Here is a 20081-nt window from a genome sequence, read left to right as displayed (position 1 = left end):
TTAAGCCAGGTAACCAAGTACATCAGTTAATAGAGCATGGGGTGGGGAATTCCCTGCATACAGACTGGCCCTCCATGATCAGAGTTTCACGTTTCCACGTTTAGAGGGAAGGACAGTGGGGGGCCCTGCCTCTGGGAGGGGCAGTACCTGCGCGAAGCTGAGGCTCTGCACGTCGGCCCCGTTGATCTTGATGATGGCGTCGCCAGCCTGCAGGGAGGGGCACTGCCGCCTGTCCCACACCCTCTTCACCAGCGCCAGCCTGCCCCCCTGACCCCCCGCCGTCACGCTGAACCCCATGCCGCCGCCCCCTTCGCTCCGGCCCAGCGCGACCGGCACCAGCTCACCACCGCTGCCGCCCGCCACCGTGGCCCCGGGCGATGGGATGCTGCCGGGGCTGCTGCCGCCAGCGCTGGCGGGGCAGCCGTTGAAGCCGCAGGGCGGGGCCTCGGAGGGCGGGGGCATCAGGAGGGAGGGCTGGGGCTTCATGAGGCGGGCGTGCGCCCCCCCGGGGGACGTGGCTGTCCCCACCTCCGGCTGCGGGAGGGGCAGCTTGGAGATGGGCAGCGTGGAGGTGGACAGGTCGCTCTCCGAGGACTTGGGGGTGTGCAGGAGCGGAGGGGGCCCAGGGAGGGAGTTGTTGTTGTGGTTGCGGATCAGGGACGCCCTGCGAGCGGGGGAGAGAGAGCAGAGACCGAGCTGAGACGGCATAAGAGGAAAGAGTGAGAGCCGGCTTAGAAAGCGTTAGGCACTTTCTGTGCTGTGAGATTAGTCAAGGTTCTCCTTACGGTCATTCCAAACACTACGCGTACGCTTGTTTCAGATTGATTGCATGCTTATCTTGGCAGCGTGTTTTTCTGCTTGATGCATTATCGCTAATGGGTTATGTGGCGCTCTGTACCCGTGCCCTTGTTCTCGCAGCTCTTACGATATGCACTTTATGTATCTCGCCTTGATGGCCTTGTAAGTCGCTCTGGCAATAACGAAGTCCGATCTTCTTGAAAATGGAGGAGAATTAATTGCATAAACAACACAAGAGGACAGAGAAGAATAGCAAGACAGGAAATGTCATTACATTACAGAAAACTGTGGTGTTCAAAAGCACAGTGTGACATGACTGACATCCCCTAGGTCAGAGACTTTGCTGCATCCACATTATATTGATTAGCGCTAAACTCTGACGCTAGCTGAGACAGAGGGCATGGCATCACAGGACCGAGCGCGGTGGCTTACCTGTGCGAGCCGGCAGACGAGACCGCCTCGCTTTCACTCTGGCTGGCCGAGGAGCGCTCGGGGGGTGGCGGTGGGGGGACGCCCTTCAGCGAGGGGGGCGGGCGGACGGAGGCAGAGGGGGGAGGGGCGTTCCCGTTTGAGTGGGGGTACGAGGGCGGGGCATGGGGGGCGAGCGGGGCCGCGTTGCCGTTGGCGTCCAGGCCCGGGCCGGGCTGCATGCCGGGGTACGGTGCGTCAAGGTGGGACAGGATCCCATTAAGGCCGAGGTGTGCAGGCTGCTGCTGCTGCTGCTGCTGCTGGACGCTGTGTCCTTGCGGGTTGTGTGCCTGGGGCTGCGAGGTGGTGGGGGGCGTGGAGTCCCGGGTGTCCATGGATACGGAGTGCGGCTGTTTGGGGCAGCCGTCCGGGTTGTAGAGCATGGGGTAGCCCCTCCGCAGGACCACGTCCACACTGTGGCCCACTGGGACGGACTTCAGCATCTCCACCACCTCCTTGTGAGACATCCCCAGTACACAGGTGTCGTTGATATACACAAGGATATCCGCTGGAGAGACAGACAGAGGGACCTTAAGCATCTTAAAAAACAACAAGGACAGAGACGGAGGTGCGTATGAGATTTATTTCAGTACATAAACTTTGGTCACCAGTACTGTTGGGGTTGTATGATGTTCTTCATTTGCAACCATGGGTGTGTGTGCCGATGTGCACGTAGGTGCATGTGTGTTTCTGTGTGTGTGTGTCTGTGTGTGTGTGTGGATGTGTGTAGATGTGTGTGTGAGTGTGTGTGTGGATGTGTGTAGATGTGCGTGTGTGTGTGTGTGTGTGTGTGTGGGTGTGTGTGTGTGTAGATGTGTGTGTGTGTTTGTGTGTGTGTGTGCACGCACTGATAGCTGGATTAAAGCCTACAGGCCCATCAGGATTAGGGAGAGATTGAGATATTCCCTCTATGAGAGATCTCACCATCACACAGCTCTAATCCGGCAGAGAGAGAAAGAGAGAGAGAGTGTGGTACAGAGAAAGGAAGTAGAGCCATAGGCAATGTAACAATTTGCTTATGGTCCCAGCGCTGTTCATTTCTGCCCCAACAGCAAACGTCAACCATTATGTGAAAAAAAAATGAACTGGTACATAAACTGCATGCCCTTCTTGATTCTTGCATTTAACTTGTTTGCAAGTCCTATATAAATCAAGTGAAACTCATATCTTTACATCAGTCATGATGTTGAACACTATGTCCAGTGAGAAAAACAGCCAAAAGGAACAATTAAAGTCACCGCTTAAATAAATAACAGAACTGAATAATGACAAATATCACAGTGTGATCCAGTACATCCTGTTTCTGTCTAATTTAGCCAGTAAGCTAAAACTGTCTCAAACATATAAATCGCTCAACATCCGTGACGCTCTTCTCTGAATCTTAGTTATTTGGACTCAAGCCACATACTTGGCACAATGAGCTAATTTGTAAATGGCAAACAAGTATATGGCTTTAACCACTGGAACTTTCTACAGCAGCCCTTTTTTACACATGGACTTGATATGAAAAACATCCTAAAAGAAACAGGTCTAGGAACAGTTCTTTAAATGCCATGAATACCTTCCCACCAAATACAGTGACTGAGGAGCAGGCTACTAAATAAGCAACTAATGATTCCAGCACCAGCATACCCTTTACCCAGATCAGCAGAACAGAATAGCTACTCTTCCCTTCACTATCAAAACTACACATTCAGAATTCAGTTTAATTCTGCATTATAGACAGTAGACGTCAAGATATTCCAGGCCACACATAAAATGTGATATTGTATTCAAATAGGCTGCTTGAAACCGACACATGGACCCATACAAAAATAATATATTGAGAATATATTTTAGAGAATATATTTTTTAGCTCAATGTGTTTAAAATGTGTAAGTTATTGCCATTTTGGTATATTGCAATATATTTCTGCTTTTCATTACTATATTTTGCATGCATTTACGATATATTCCTGGGCTGCAGAACGTTCAGTATACTGCAACAGATTTCATTTTTGTATGAATAGTGAAACAGAAAACATTTTAAATGTGCAGAGGAAAACAACAATGGCACCAGTTAAACATGTTTAACTGTATCTGTGATGGTATTTTGTTGAAAATCAACCACTCTCTGAGGTGAACAGGAAGGAAAGCATAGTCTTTTTCAGGGGGGATAAGGCTCTAAGGCTGCCTTTGTGTTACCAAAACTCACACTGATCTTGGAAGTTCCTGTCTCGCCATGGGGCCCCTCCCTCTTCCCCAGTACCTGTGTTGAGCGCAGGGGGTCCTCCCGGCGTGACACTGTACACCTGCAGGAACTCCCTGGGCCTGCTGCCCCCGACGATGTTGAAGCCGAAGCCCCGCGGTCCCTTGGACAGGCGCGTGTGGATGGAGTAGCCCCTCAGCTCACTGGGCTGGTCTGTGAACGGCGGCACTGAGAGAGGGAAGGAGGAAATAAAGGGAAACAACATGGACTGAGTAGGGGAAAGAGATGCACAGAGACACTGGAAAATGAACTTAAAGCAGTGTGTGTGTGTGTGTGTGTGTGTGTGTGTGTGTGTGTGTGTGTGTGTGTGTGTGAGAGAGAGACGGAGATATAGAGAGAGGTAATCAAATAGAAAAAAATCTTTTTGGTGAAGAGACTAACACTATAACACCGACACCAGTATGTCTCTGCCTTTAACAATTTCACTGAGGGTGTGTATGCTTGATAAGACAAAGCTATAACATCAGTACCGTCCTTTATTCTGGATTTCTGGGACTGAGGTTTGCCATTTCATTTAAATTCTATTTTGCAATGTTTAATTTTTTTTCTGAAACAAAAATTATTGTAGCATGTAGCGTGTTAATCATTCGACATCTTGTACAATCTCATTTAGTTTTCCTGCAAGTGCTTTAGCAACACAAGATTTCTTATCAAGCATATTAAGCATATTTGAAAGTGAATTTGAAAGAGGAAGACAGACTGAGATTTATTCACTGTGAGAGTGACAGAGAGAGACAGAAAAACTTGTTTCATCTGAAAGAAACAACTGGATACATGGGGAAAAAGATTAATTTAACATGTGAATGGGATAGAGAGACAGAGAGAGAGAGAGCGCGCGCTTTAATCTACAGACACACTAAACCCACTTTCCTGCAGAGGCAAGGGGTGGGGACAAAGGGAGAGATTGATTCACAAAGTGAGTGTATCAGAAGGAGAGAGCAGCCATAGCGGAACTGAATTAAAGAGACACGCAGGGACACTGACAGGGAGAGAGGATCAGTGGTGGTTGGAGAGCCACAAACAGGGGGAAGGAGAGAACTCTCCTGTAGATTGATAAAGGTCCTGAACCTGTTTTTCATCATAAACAAGCTTCCTAATTTTAGTGAGGGTGAGGATTACCCATCAGCACATGATTCATTTTTGCTAAATTTTATTTTGTGCACAGGGCGCCCATTTTTTTGGTGTACCTCTCTCTTGGTATTACCTGACTTTAATCATGTATCCAATTTTGGCGCGTATGAGCATTGGTGAGCACTGCAAAGCGGAATCCCATTCCATCATTGTTTCAGCAGCGTATATTCAATTAGCGAAGGAAATCATATTATGCCATAGCGTTGGGTTCATTTGGACTGAATTAATCTCGCAGCCTGACATGATATTTTAAAAAGCCTTGGATTTAATTCGTCATCGAAATTGAAATAAATGACTTATTTCAGAAACTGAGGAGAGAAGTGACTAAACTGCAGCGGGGGGAATCTTAGGCAAACAAACACACTGTAACACACAGCTATTGACTCACTGAAACACGGCAATTAAAGCGAGGGAATCGTGTAGTTTTGCCATAAAGCTTTCCCGCTGAGAAGTGGGAGAATTGTTTACGTGGTAACCTAGCTCACTTCACGTTAAACAATTTTAATGATGACAAAGAGCGACCTTTTCCTTTCAAGGCAATTTTGTTTTGTTCCGTTGTGACTGAAACGATTCCACCTGAAGTGGAAGAAAGCCGAGCCACCAAATAAGACGCATTCAACTGAAGACGGAACGGGCCGCTAATGGGCTATCCATATTTAAACGCTTGTTAATCTCGCAAAAACAATCTAAAACGCAATTATCACATCAAGGTATGTTGTCTGCCTCCGCTGTTTGCGGCTCACTGGAGAGGCAGAGGGACCTGAAGCTGACGCGGGCCGCCGAAGGAGGGGGAGAGCGAAGGACGAGCGCAAGGGAGAAGAACGCACAGCAGATGGCACCGCGGACGCAGGAGCGGACAGGCACAAGAGCAGCGTCTGGCATATATAATGACACAAATCGCGGAGAACGGCGGGCTGAAGGCACACACGGCAATCCACAGCACCCTCTGCTGTGTTTTAAGATACAGTGCGACTGCTCTCCCCAAGTTCGCCTGCTGTGCTGGAAAAGAAAGAAAATTTGCAGACGGAGATTTTAGGAGAACAATTATCTATCGTATGCCTACATCAGGGGCTTAGCTGCTACAGCCTTCTATAAGGGACCATCATTAGATGCTTAGGCAAGTATGCCATGCTCACACACAATGGAACCTTGAAACACACACTTAATGTCATGGAGGGTTTATATGCTGTATTATGTAAGCATTACAAGGGATTTGAACAGCTTTGATTATTTTTTAAAGCAATTCAAAAACAGTGCTTATGTCCCTGTCTCTTAACAGCGCTGCCTAAAGAGGGTGAAAGTCAGTTTGCATCAGCAGATGCCGGAATGACGTGGCCTTGTCTTAATCCACCGTGTGAAGTGTTGAGCGCACAGAGTTCAGCTCAGTGCTGGACATCAGCTGTCACCATTTCAACAGACAGAAAGACAAGAGAACAAGGGATAGGGTGGGGTGGGGGATGAGAGAGGCAGGAGGGCAGAAGAGAGTGTAAAATAAAGAGAGGGAGAGAGTGAGCGATTAGGATAAGGAAAGAGGGAGTAAGATTGCTGTGGGAGGGTATTTTATGAATGTTGTTAGATGAATATGAAGGGAAATTATTGGCTGTATCCCAAACCACTCACTTGCCTGCTTGTATGCTTGCTTTACTGAAAGCCAATGAGTATAACAACATTATAATGTTGTTGAAAGCGTGTGTGCATGACTGGCAGACTTGGTCGCACCCTTCCAGGAAGTCAATGCAGATGCTGTCTGAACTGAAGTACATTTGCAATTACTCTTTGTGTGATCATTTCAATGTAGATGGAAGACAAAACAAACAAAATATCATTTTCAATAATGAAGCTTTTCTCTGTCATTTTAATCAAGTGCCAAGGTACAGAACCACTGTGTTAAGCCTATGCCAGGTGGTTACTTAGCCTTATGCACAGTAGCTAGCTAGCAAGTAATTTCCGTCATCCAGTTATTCTTGTGAGTTAACAATCATCTCATCTGTCGACAAAACAGCCACTATACACATACTGAAAGTGTACAACACACACAGAAATGCCACTTAAATTACTATCCCAGTCATAATGGATACTGTAGCTGAAGTGTGCTCCAATAGAGTCATTTTTGCACAGACTCCCCCTAATCTTTTGCCCACTTGATCGCTCTCCAATGTCATGCAGACTATCTTCCTAATCACCTCTTCAGAGAGCAAGTGTGCCGTTTGGGACACAGCCACAGAGAATGGTAGGGATGGAAATAGGCAGAGAGGCTGGAGAGGCAGAGAGAGAGAGACACACACACACATACACAAAGGCACACACACAATCTCCCTCTCTGCATGGGGGGCTTGTGTCAGTGAAAATTAAAAAGCGAAGCTCACACTCTGTCTTGCTGACAACCTCTCTGCTCTGAGCCCGTGGGTCCAGCCAGCTGGTGGTCTTCGAGTTGTGACTGGAAAAAAAAAAAAGAAACAAAGTTCATCGTTATCCCCATGATGAGACACTGGAGATGCACCTTCTTATTCTCTTATTGCCGCACAAACACAGACAGAATGAAGTAGCACCATTGTACTTATTCATTTGCACAAGCACATCAATGATTTAAACCACACGAAACTGCAGAGCCACCACCCTGGGCCATACACAGAGCAGTACCCAGTACTCAACCTCTGAAATTGGGCCCCGCACATTGCACTCACAGGTTCACTGGAAATGAGGAGCTAATTTTGAAGGGCCAGTGAAAGACAAACAGAGAGAGAAAGAGAGAGAGAGAAAGTCTGCGTTTCAGTAGCTCCTCCATCCACCAGACTTTCTGTCCCTCCTGTTTAGGGAAACTCAGCAGCCGGAGGAGTGATGCATGCTCTGCTCAGCGGCCGAAGGGGATGGTTGGAGAGGTAGGGGTGAAAGTACAGAACATCCAGTACCACTGTCAGTGGCACACACTGAGTCACACTGCTAGTTCCGCTACATGCGACTCAAGGCCTTAATGAATTAAGCCAGCGTATCCCTCCCCCTCTGGTCCTTGTTGTGGTCGCATCATCATTGCTTGCTTAAGAGGCCACAGTGACCTGCGGCTGAACATTCAGAAAAGGCAACACTGTGGCTTGGGTTGGGGCCTAGCAAAGAGAATGGGTAAAGCATTTGCATTCCTTATCCCAGGAACCACCGGCCCTTCCTCACTAGTCTGTGCAGGAGTCCGGTAATGTTGGAGAATGATCGGAGGTACAAGGCCACGTCCTCACCTGTGCTCATGTATTGCACTTTTGGGGTTGGGCTATTCTAGTATCACCACCATCTTGACTAGACCTGAGAGGATGGCATCCATAGCATGTCCCAGGACATGCATTTTCGCAAGATTTAACACATTGCCGTGGCAATGCAGGAAGTGAGCACATGCCAACAAATCGTCCTCATACACTGCGTAATCAGTGTGGGGTATCAGGACTACAACTTGCTTGATCAGCCTTTCAAATACTGTCAGGGCACTGCAGAGTTCAAATGACATCACAATGGACTGACACAACCCCCGGCTGATGATGAACACTGTCTTTGGCTGAGACTGATGAGAAAGCTCAACTTGATGGCACCCACAATAAAGGTTCAAGTAACTAGCGATACTTATCAGTTGCTCATCTAAACAAGGAGAGCAGTAATTGTTACAGGTTACTGTGCTCGCAAAAAACCCACAGCAGCTTATGTGCCACTAAAACCTGTGCTCCCCAGGGGCTATCAGAAGGCCCTACTGCCCTATGACTTTTTGGGAGCTTCAGCTGATTTTTCAAATGCATCCCATAAATGATAAATAACAAACTGAGCCATTTACCTTCTTATATCTGTGAGTAAAGTCCATCTTTTTCTTCAGGAATACAATGCCTAATGAGACCTCAGTTAGCTAGCTAATTAGTACTTAGAATGATCTCATTACCAAGAGTTTCCTCAATCAGACACTAGCAAAATCTTGGCACTGCACTGCGCAAAAGGAAATATATCCACTTCTCAATAAGTGATCTTGGTATGACACTGCAGAAAAGAGCACTGATGTATCACTGAATTCTCCCCATATACAAATACATACACAACACACATCACTGTATGTGTAGCTGCATATATACCAACTGCTTCATCAGGGCAGTTGTTGGGTAGAAATGAAATTAAGAAAAATGGATCTGTCTTTTGCAGTAATACACAGAAAACAGTATGCTCTATGATCACATGACTAAGGTCAGCAGATTCTCCAGCCTATGTATTTCTCCAGCCAATGTATTACCTGATGGAAAGAATTTCAGTCTCATATTTATACATACTGATAACTCACTCCACTTTATTAGAAATGCCATTTCCTCAAATTCCAATAAAATCTGAATTTTAAACATTACAACACCTAGCTCTTCCAAGTCTCACAGAAGGAAGACTTCATTAAACGTTGTGCTAATGATTTATGATATGTGATTCTACGTATTTGAAAATGTTGATTACAAGACTTTTTTACAACTAATTATGATATAACATGTATATAAGGGGATATGACATGTAAAACAAAGTGGCAGCAATAATCAGTATGCATTGAAGTGGAAATTTTGTGAAAAGGGGTACAGTCATGCTTTTAAAAGTAGCTTATATTTTAAATATTGAAATCCACGTTATGCACCTAACAGGCCACAGTTCCACTGTATTATTATGTTGTAGATTGCACTATGCAGATTGGCTATCAAATGTAAATGTAAATGCAATCCATTTCATTCTCAGTATCCCAAATATAGATACTGAGATACTATAGCTACAATTCTTGAGCCAAAGACATTAAATATGATCCATGCATCATGGTTCTGCTACCCCAATGGCCCCAGTCATACTCACTCGATGTAATATGGCTCCCCTGAATCGCTGAATGCCAGCTCCCAGTTTTCGGGCAGCCCCCCTCTTCCACCACTCGTGCTGCCACCATTCTCCAAGGCACTACCGTCCCCTCCGCTGGAGTCCCGGGACTGGCTGGGGGACAGGGTCGGGGGAGGGGCGCTGCTAGCAGCCACTGAGCCACCTGGGCAAAAATACAAAGATATTCTTTCAAAAATGAGAGCTACATTCAAAGAAGCCACATCTTGTATGCAGTTTCCAAATGTAGCCACAGAAATGTGCTGTCATACCACCATATCTGTCTCCACCATCTTTGTCTCCCTCTGTCTGCTAACTTCTTACCTCTTTTAAAAATGTCTTTTATTACTCTTTATTTTAGGAGCTCTGTATATTTTTATGGAATAAGACACCCAGTAACCACAAACAGTCATGCCTACCAGACAAAATACAGAAGAACAGCAAACATGGGGGTGCTAATAATATGTGGGGTGTTGGGGAAAAAAAGCTCTGCTAGCTAAATGCTGACAAACTGTTCTTTCTGAGTTATTTACATACTCTGTATTTGCATACTCTACTGTAGCTGCTAAACTAATGAAACTGCACTTTTTTCAAAGTTCCCATCCATATGCACCAGTATTACACAACTGCCTGCTTTGTTTGTCTGAAGCATGTGAGAAGAGGACCCTTCATTCTCACTCTCACACACCTTCATAAGGTACTTTTTTACATAAGAGACTGAGAAGTCAGCTCACAGTCCCAGCAAACTCTCATATAATGTAACATGCTTGGTTAAAAATTTAATTGAAACACAACTAGACAGATGTTTTCAATGAGAGGTGGCTCTGGTGAACGAATGCACTATCACAAGTGTTCTGTAACTTGTCCTCTGTGAAATCACAGTCCATTGTTTGTGACAGACCTTGTCATGAACACACCCCTTTTCTGCTGGGGGTGCCATCAGAGCCATCTAAGATGTTTTCGGCTCATTTTTTATTTTTAAAGGAATTAATAATAACTGTCTTTCTGACAAACTGAATATACTAAACTATGCAAAATTAGCTAGCAACATTGCACCTATTTTGAAAAAAACATTCTCTTTGGGTCATGAAACTATGAAAAATCAGCAACAAATTACTGTCCTCACTGTATAATGTATCTATAATGTACAGTCTCCGAAGCTTGCAAAGAGAAATAGGTCGTTATCTTGCTAACAAGCTGCTTCCATAATTATGGTTCCCTTCCACGGGAACAGCCAGCTGATGTGCAAGCTAGCCAGAACATGTCACTTTCTTCTCATACATAAAGCATTCTAAACATTCTGTGCATCTTGTGCAATCTAACTGTAAATAGACACTAGTGCTAATGTGTTATACCTGGAGCTTTTATTACACAAAACATGGAATCTGTAACATGAACCCATGATACCTTTTTCTTCATCCAGCTAAAAAACTCCCAAGTCTCAAGAGGCAAAGAGTGTATGTTTACACTGATACTGTATTTAGGCAATAAATTAATTTCTGAGGGTATTCTTTGTAAAGTATAACAAGGCCTTGTTATTTTGAGTCAAACTTCTGTCTCTCATTTGAAATTTATTCTGACAGTTGTTTGAAAGCAAGTCCCTGTTTTATTCCCGGCAGCATAGGCAGACGTTAAGTAAGCTGTTTCTTTGTGTGCTCTGACTCAAAACAGGGTCACAGCTGCCTGAAGTCATCATTTTTGTCTCTTACCAAGCAGCAGTCAGGATTCGTGAAGGGATCAGTGACAACTGAATGTGACCAGAATGGCTGACAGATTCTTGTTGGTGTTTGGTGGGAGTTCTTTGTCCTTCTCACTGACTGGGGACAGACCGCACATAGGAGATCTGGCTTATCGTCACATATTATAATTAGGCCTGTATCTATTAAACACACCTATATGTAAGAGTCGATAATTTGTTGACAGCCCCTGAGATTTAAGAACAAATAAGCACAACTATTAGTCAGGATGGCCCTGTCTTCTGTTTTAATCTAAGTCTAGGACCTGTTCCTTTTTATTATCCACATTGCTTAGTGAACCTAAAAAAACATGACACAAGATAGGCAGCACCCATGAAGCTATAGACAGTCATGGTGTTTGACTTGCAACCGAAAGTTAAATGTTAGCTATGTGCACAAACAAAAGTATTATACAATTTTAGAGTATCTGACTGAAGCCTACTCAAAATTTACTGCTTAACTAATCGTAGCTAATAAAGAACTTTTTGATATTTAATTTAATTTATACTTAATTTAATACACATTCCTTTAACTGCAACAATGTTTTTTTTGCTCATATAATATCAAGAATCAAGGTTATTCAAGGTCTATGTATTCAACAAATTCTCATTCTCACTCATAGCTCTAAGTAACACAGCACTGTTTCTTCTTCAAAAGGTATGGAGGAGGTGGAGTGCAGGAGAGCGATCTGATAGAATATTATGCTAGATGTGGCTCACTTCATTACCCTGGTGGGGGGAGTGTCACTGCAGGCTGCGGGGGGAACTGTCTGGGCGTAAGTAAGGAGGCATGGGCGTGATGACCTTAAGCACAGCAGCTGGAGTGCATGCCCCCCTTGGACATTAAGCCCCAGCGCCCTAATGTACCGTGGAAATATCAAACCGCAGAAATGTATCATAGTTTATGAGTCACATTCAACATGATGAGATATGGGTCAAAATTTCAATAATAATACCTTTATGTCTGCAAGCAGACACCCTGCTGTATCGTTATAGAGTATATGCAATCTATTAACTCCATTTATCATCTGCATTTAAGTAGTGGTTACCTGCTGTTTAAAATTTTATAAAACATTACACCTCTTGTTTTTTCCCCCAGACACTTAGATTTCACAAATGTATCCTGTGAGATGCCGAAATATAGTTGTGTCCAACTTCCATGTGCATGATGGAAATATTCTATGAAAACATCCATTTCCAATATTCTTTACATTTAACACACAAGCATGTTGCCCAGTATTAACAGCCAGGCAGACAATTTGAACACTTGCATGTCATCTTACATGGTCCAGGCAAATCTGTCTGCAAAACTTTAAGAAATCTGCATCTGTACATCTTAACAGATGATCAACATGCAGGTTTCCTTGTGGGTGTGACAGCCGCACGACTGCCCCTACTGAGACGGAGGGTGTACCTGACAGCCCTGAGTCCTCCTCGCTGTTCTCCCCCTCTTCGGCGGCCTTCTCCAGGTTGCTCAGGGACTTGCTGCGGGTGCGGAAGTTCCGAAGCAGGTTGCGGTGTTCTTGGTAGGTGATGGGTGGGCTTTCGGGTCCGATGTGCACCGGTCGAGGGGTGCCGTAGTAGTTTCCTAAAGAGAGAGTGAGACAGCGCAGGGGGTGGGGGAGAGTTACGAGCGGTTAGTGACGATCTCACTCGTCTGAAAGATTTTTCGGTCGGTCAACGATGGCATTGTTAGGTTTACCCATTAGTGTCCGCAGAGCTTCTTTGTGCTTCTATATACCTTTCAATACCTTTCCCCCCCAAAAAAGCTAAATAGTTGTCCCTTTGCCACAAACCCAGCCAAGATCTGCTGCCGAATGTGCTCAGCTTCTATGGGCTTCACTGACTTGTGAAAGGAAGGCAGCAAGCTGATTGAAGATTTGTCAGGGGTAACTAAGTGCAGTCAGACAGATGGCACAGAAGCCAAAAAAAGCCTTATTTGATCAGCCCATTCTACCATTACTGAGGCTCATCGCATCCAGCAGAGTCTCGGATGGTTGTTGCAGTGACCATAACTCAGCATGTATCACCATGGTGATTCCACATGACTGGTGTGTTCAGTGCAGACTCAGGCCTCTGCTAGAGGACACAGTGTTGGTGAATTTCCACACAGAAACACTCTTCAGTGTATTGACTGCCTGATCTTCGGTTTGGTTTAATGTTCAGAGCCATTCAATTTTGAGGGCCATGAGGGGCAGCCGTGGGCTCTCCACTTACCAAGTGCTGGAAACAGAGTGAGTGTCTTAGCATTAAAACACTGCTCAGAATATGCTAATTAAATAGGCCAGCAAATAAAATATTGATTTATTTTGAACTATCCATTTAGATAAATGTTCAGCGTTAAAAGTGGGTGTCCTGCGGGGATAGACAATACTACCCTTTAATTAGAGGAACTGCCTCTGAGGCAAGCTACAGTATCTACAGTGAATGGAAACAGGCAGGTTTTGATAGCTTTCAAAGATTTAAATTAGGATACTGTAGGTTCACATTCAACCACAGGTACAGGGTATGGTGTCCCCCGATGACCAGAAAAGGTGCACCCTAAATTCAAGATTCTCACAACAACTGAAAAGTTGGCAGGGAGCAAGACTGACAGCGTGAAGCTGGCATGCCGCAAAACCACGAGCTCTATGTGGCACCACGAAGTCATGCAAACTGTCCTTACTCAGTTTAAATGGTTCTGATACTAGCAGGGTGAGAGTCCAGTGGCCATTTCTCTCTGCAGAGGTGGCATCATCACACTGTGCCCTATGGCTGACTTTCTGACTGTAAAAGTGAGCCAGGTGATTCATTCATTCTGCCATTTGAATTTTGATTTTAATTAAACCAAGATATGGCAATTTACCTAGTTTAACAACCCACAGAAAGTCACCGCTTACCTGAGCCTTAAATATCCTGACCTTACACTTATTCCTCTGTTGTTTTCTGGATGTGGCTGCAGCTAGCATTTCTTTGGAAAGTTTCAAAGGAACTCTTGACACTATCTGAATTTTTTTGAAGTTATCTCCAATTATTACTAAATAACTCACTAAGTAAATTACAAAGTAAATCACTAAAACTGGAACACTGATGCCTGACATTTTAAGAACTCAGATTTTTGGATTTAAGATGCGTTGATGCATGGGCAGATGTTTGCGGCATGTGTGATAGATTTCCTATTACTATTAAATATGACAAAATACATTTAAACAATCAAAATTCCACAACAGGTACTTACTATGGATACTTTCTTGGCTAAAATATTTTCTAAAAAAATTATCCTAAATATATTAAATAAAACACATTTACACAGTAACAGATTCTTAATTAATATGTTCTGTTGGTTCACATGTTATTTTTTGAGATGTCAAGTAGTTTTTCAAGTACTAAAATTGTTTAATGTGACACTACAAATGCTTGTCCTTAGAGGCTATACACACAAGCATACAGGAAGTGAAGCTATCTGATGTAGACAACGTAGAAGTACACAATGCACACACACAATGCTATCTTAATCCCACCTCTCAGTTCATCTAAAAGGAGTGACAGAGAAAGAGAAGCTTTTGACAGAGGGAGACTAGCCCAGAGAGAAAGACAGCAAAAGAGAGAGAGAAAGAGAGAGAGAGAGAGAGGTGGTGATTACAGGGAAAAGCCTCTTTTCTCCACAGAGCTGAAACGAATATAAAAATGGGAGGTGCTGTTTCAGGTCATGCCTCCTGAACAGGGACTACTGATCCCAGCTCAGTCTCCTCTGCTCCCCCTGCTGTCAATAAACTGCACTGAATGTTATGAATGCTGAACACAGACCACCCCCCGGGCAGAAGCTACCGCTTACTTTACTGACAAATTTGCCACGTTTTTGGAGAATGCCTAATTAAATCATATACTATGTGCAGTAGGATGATGTCCCTAATTCCCTGTGAGCTGTCAGTCATACGTTTGCTGCCACACCTAGCTCTTTGGTGCAGACTACAACATCTCTGTGTTGTGTATGTGACAGAGGGGGGTGCGGTGTGCCTCAACACATATTCCTCCTCACCCTTAAACTTGCCACTCTCCAGCAGAGCCCCAGACTCCTCCAGGGAGAAGAACTCCTCGATGGAGACGAAGTTGTAGTCCACCCCCGAGATCTCCCCGTCCCGTGGTTGTCTGGTGGTACCTGGAGGGGGCGAGGCGAGAGGCAGTCACACTCCGAACCCCGAGTGGAAGTGGCAGACGGATCTGTAAACAGCTGCCGGCAGATCATCTCAGCTCAAGCAGAAACGGCAAGGTTTGTCTCCCCAGTTACTTCACTGATCTTCATGCAAATCAAGCAGTAGCTACACTGTCGCTCTGACTACAGCAATTAAAAACAGATCATGTATATCAGCTGGATATACAGACCACAGATAACATTTTCATCAAGATGATGTTAACAACTATTATCATCATATTATTATAGTTATATCATCATTATCATAATGTCAGTTTCCCTTACATATACAGAAAGGCGTTAGCAGGATGAAATTAATCTCAACACAAATTAAAAGATGTCAAGCAACTTCATCAAGTAGCATTGAAAGTTACAACGAATAAAAACACCTTAATATCGTAAATCATGAGACACAAGGTCATAAAAATATGTACAGCGTGAGAAACAACTGTGAGAATCACAAAATATTCAACTACTATTGTCAATCACATGATCTGGAATCATTTGCTTAAAACAGTGTCAAAAAGCAAAAGATTAATAACAGGACCAGTGTGCATGGTCTCCCAATGCATGTGTTGAGCTTGGTTTAAGTACGCAATGTTCCACAATTACGTGAGGCAGTGCACATTAACACACAGATAGGTGGATCTCAGTGTAGTGCTTATGCACAGCCACTTCATAAACACTGTGATTAATATGCCGCTGTTGCGCCAAAGGGGGGGAATGTGGTCAGACGTCTGCTGCCAGATACTGGAAGCTTGTTTTCCAATGCACTTTACAAGTCTCCTCTCCTTAACGGCCCCGCAGTTCCTACCTGCTGGGGACAGGAGATTAAAACCCAGCCGCTAATTAAAACTTGATAGCGAATCTCCTAATGCATTGTGATATATAATTCTCCTTCAGGACTGGCTGGCCAGGACTGAAGGCAGGGCGCCATTAAAACCCCCAGCCTTATCTACAATATAAATTGGGTGTCAGTGGGAAATCGTCCAGAATATTGATATTTCCAGCCATGCATCTCCCCGGACTGTCTCCTCATCCCTGCGGGGATAATTAAACACTGGGACTTATTAAGGGCCCCGTGAGATGTCAGCGAATATTGTGGCGACATTCTGACTGGTGACCGAATGCTCCTAATGATACTTATCATGTGCACAAACATAGATGTGTACTGTAAAAAACGGAAGCTGCATTTGAGGTATTAGCGCACTGAATTTTTTTGAATGTGGCACGCCTGTGTCTAGTGTGGTGCCAGTTATGACAGCACTGCGCAACAGACTGACACATGCTCAGATGTGATCTGTCATTTTCTATCATTCACTGTCCTTCATGTGTACTCTTGTACCTGTGCTGTGTCTGCAGATAAGAGTGTCTGCAAAGTGAATACGGGTAAATACAATCGTGCGCTGCAGATTCACATGCGAACGCTCTTGCTCACTGGCTGTAATGGATCCATAATGACCCTGTCCGTTTGCCTGGGGGTAATGTATTTCTCAATTACAAAAGCCGTCAAAGAATTAAGAGGAATGAAAGGGCATATTAATAGCCTGAATGGGCTGCCATCGTTTCTCAATACATGGTTACACTATTGCTCAATGAGCACAAACACTGCACCCCATTTTTAGAATTCCATTCCATTGTGTGCTCAGCTATACTCTGAGTGAGTGTTTGTGCGTGTGTGTGTGTGTGTGTGTGTGTGTGTGTGTGTGTGTGTGTGTGTGTGTGTGTGTGTGTGTGTGTGTGTGTGTGTGTGTGTGTGTGATGAAGGACCTGCAATGAGTAGACAGCCAACAGGATGCATAGGTACAGATTTGACTCTCCCCAATTTCTAAAGCAACCTACAACACATAACTAGGTATTATATCAGGAGATATATACATGAAGCTGATTTTAATTTCTTCAAACTACGCACTGTGATTTATACAAGTGCCGCTCCTCAGTTTGCAGAAAAGCCTACCACAAATGATGTCTGACATTAACTCTTCAAGTGCCACCTGATTTGTGTGTGTGTGTGTGTGTGCATACTGTAGGGAGCAGGGTTGTGTCAGTCAGAGGGCCCAGCACCCTGTGTCTACGCCAGTTATTGAGACGATTTCTGTTAGACAGACTTGCTCCGTGACAGTCCTCAGTTGTTTGGCAGTGTGGCATAGCGGTTAGGGAGCAGGACCCGTTGCTGGTTGCAAAAGGTTGCTGGTTTGATTCCCCGCTGGGCCACTGCTGTTGTACCCTTGCGCATAATACTTAACCCCAAATTGCCTCAGTAAATATCCAGCTGTATAAATGGATAACATTTTAACTGATGTAAGTCGCTCTGGGTAAGAGCGCCTGCTAAATGCCAATAATGTAATAATGTTCACCCTGTGATCTTGTGAATCCACCTGATGTTTAAAACATGCCGCTGCCTGTTATGTCAGGCGACTCTATGCGTGGAGAAGGCGGTATCAGGCCCACCGCAGATGCGGATTGTTCATCTCCGCAATGCGTCTCTGCATCCTGACATTCTCTCCATACATCCCGACCAAAGAGCTTTGGGGAGGCTGACACTTACTCATGTATGGATGCCATGGCCGGTTCTGCAGTGGATCGTGCCTCCCAGGTATTTAAATTTGCCTCCCACTACTCGTTTGCTGCTGCTGCTGATTACGAGTTGGGGTAATCTCTCAGCAAACAGGCACAGGGCTAGGTCTTAGTGTGCGTTTGATCAACCTGGAGAGGAGCCACAGAGTTCTATATGCAGCAGTGCAATTCTGCAAAAGCAATTACATTCGCCTTCTTCCCTTTACTGTTTCAAGAGAGCTGTGCCGTGATGTGGGAACCGTGTGGAGGTCCAGAGCAGTGATAATACTGGGACCCAATGGCTCAGAGCCAGAGGCACCAGCTGCAGGAATTGTAGGGGTCTGTACTGCAAGGAGAGATTGTTCGGTCCTTATTTAAAGCTGTGTTTTCTGAGGAGTCTGGTGATGAATGCTGAGTGTCTGCTGTTGAGCCACTCATTCGTCTAACATTAGGAGCTGAGCATCTCATTCTAACAAACTGTGTTATTAATCTGGAACAGATCATTTGGTTTCAGTTTTATAAAAAAATTTCAGCTGTGGCAGCCACTTTGGTAGGCTGTTTTTCCCATGACTGTACTGAGCGAATGGGTATAAATTCATTATCTCTTATTTTGGGCCTAGCTTTACCTTCAATTACCATCAATGGCCGAATCTCACCCATACTTGGTTCTGTGCAAAGTAATTTTGTGATCTGGAAAATTCAGTGATGTATCCCAATAAAAAGGTTCTATCCAGGTTTAACATCTTCTTAGGAGGTCATTTCTTGGGTTGGTACAACTGGAGATGCTGTTATCATATTATGTGGTCAATGCTTGGCTCTGGGCTGGCATGGAGGGATCTGATTTTTGCCAAGAATGATGGGCCAGCAGTTTTTATACAACCTGTGGCAGTACACATGACAATTAGATGCCTAGGAAGACACGGGTACTGTTCTGTGTCTGTGGCTCCAGCTGGTATCCACTGGATGAAAACAATCTTTCCACATTCAAAGTGAATGAGTAGTATGATCACTCACCAACGTCTCACACTGACAGAGCATGGGCGAGCGTCTGAGGCCACAGGAGGAGGTTTGAGAGGAAGTCCTGATTTCAAACCAAAAACATCAGTCTTGCTTTGATATCTGTCCCACTTTCATGATGCAAAAGCTTTCACAAGGGCGCAGTGCCTGGGGATACAAGGCTATAGCCCTCAACTTCCATTACCGCTAAAGGCAAAGGACTTGACCTACGACCGAAGCTTCTGCCAGAGTGGCTGTCGCTGTAGCTACACTGTGTAGCTACACTGTGTACATAAATCAGTAAACAATGCGACATAAAGCAGAGAGGGGGGCGATACCACCGCGGCCGCGTGTGTCGCTCTATATTAAGAAGCGGGCTCGCTAGGCCGCGTCTGCAGGCAAATGCGAGCCCTATCTTACTCTTTCTATGAATTAAGAGCATCTCTGTGGGCAGCGGCATTTTCAGAGTTCTGTTCCACTTGACCTATTTCATGGCATAAATGGGAGATTAGTCCTAAGGGTTGGGACAGGCTGTTTGCAGCGCTGGGAGGGGCTGGCCGTGTCCATCGTGCTGGAGATGTCGGTAAAAGGAAGAAACGACACAGAGCAGTGAGGAAGTGAACCAGCGCGGCACACTCCAGCTCTGACAAACCCTCCCCCTCCCACACACACACACACACACACACACACCACTGCAGGCACTGCCGTGCTTCACAACAACCACCACAAACTGGACAGAGAAACAGGAGGGAGGCGGCATTCAGCAACTCTTCATCACCTCTGGTGCCTTTATCTAATAGCAGCAACACTTTGACATTTTGACTAGCATATTGTGGCCATTTTTTTTGCAATGTATTACTTTTTCCCCCACTTCTGAAACAGGTGATTTACTTTTTTTCAGTTCCGATGTGAAGTAAGTAAGAAGTAAGAGTGAGTAAGATGTGCTTTTAATCGTATTTTAAGTTGACACGACAAAAGGCCATATATTTACACATAGAGTAAAAGCCTCAATGCTACTAATGGCAGACATAATGATGCAGTAAAGAAATTAGCCTTTTAAGGGAGAATCTGAGAAAATTACAGAGAGAATGGGAGGGGGGAGGGGCTGCCACTCTGAATAAA

At 44.8% G+C, this 20081-nt stretch overlaps 1 protein-coding gene across 1 annotated transcript in view; it reads right to left on the bottom strand.

Annotated features, from left to right (window-relative positions):
* The window catches only part of LOC118779323 (membrane-associated guanylate kinase, WW and PDZ domain-containing protein 1), a 66561-nt gene that overhangs the window by 23327 nt on the left and 23153 nt on the right, over nt 1-20081 (bottom strand). The window contains exons 4-10 of the mRNA XM_036531370.1: nt 15255-15374; nt 12651-12824; nt 9487-9667; nt 7011-7081; nt 3514-3681; nt 1231-1774; nt 148-664 (exon numbers count right to left, since the gene is read on the bottom strand). Of these exons, the coding sequence (XP_036387263.1) occupies nt 148-664; nt 1231-1774; nt 3514-3681; nt 7011-7081; nt 9487-9667; nt 12651-12824; nt 15255-15374 (1775 nt within the window). The remainder of the gene's footprint in view (nt 1-147; nt 665-1230; nt 1775-3513; nt 3682-7010; nt 7082-9486; nt 9668-12650; nt 12825-15254; nt 15375-20081) is intronic.

Source organism: Megalops cyprinoides, chromosome 6 (assembly GCF_013368585.1).
Source record: "Megalops cyprinoides isolate fMegCyp1 chromosome 6, fMegCyp1.pri, whole genome shotgun sequence".
NCBI lineage: Eukaryota > Metazoa > Chordata > Actinopteri > Elopiformes > Megalopidae > Megalops > Megalops cyprinoides.
This window is presented reverse-complemented; position numbering and strand designations above follow the sequence as displayed.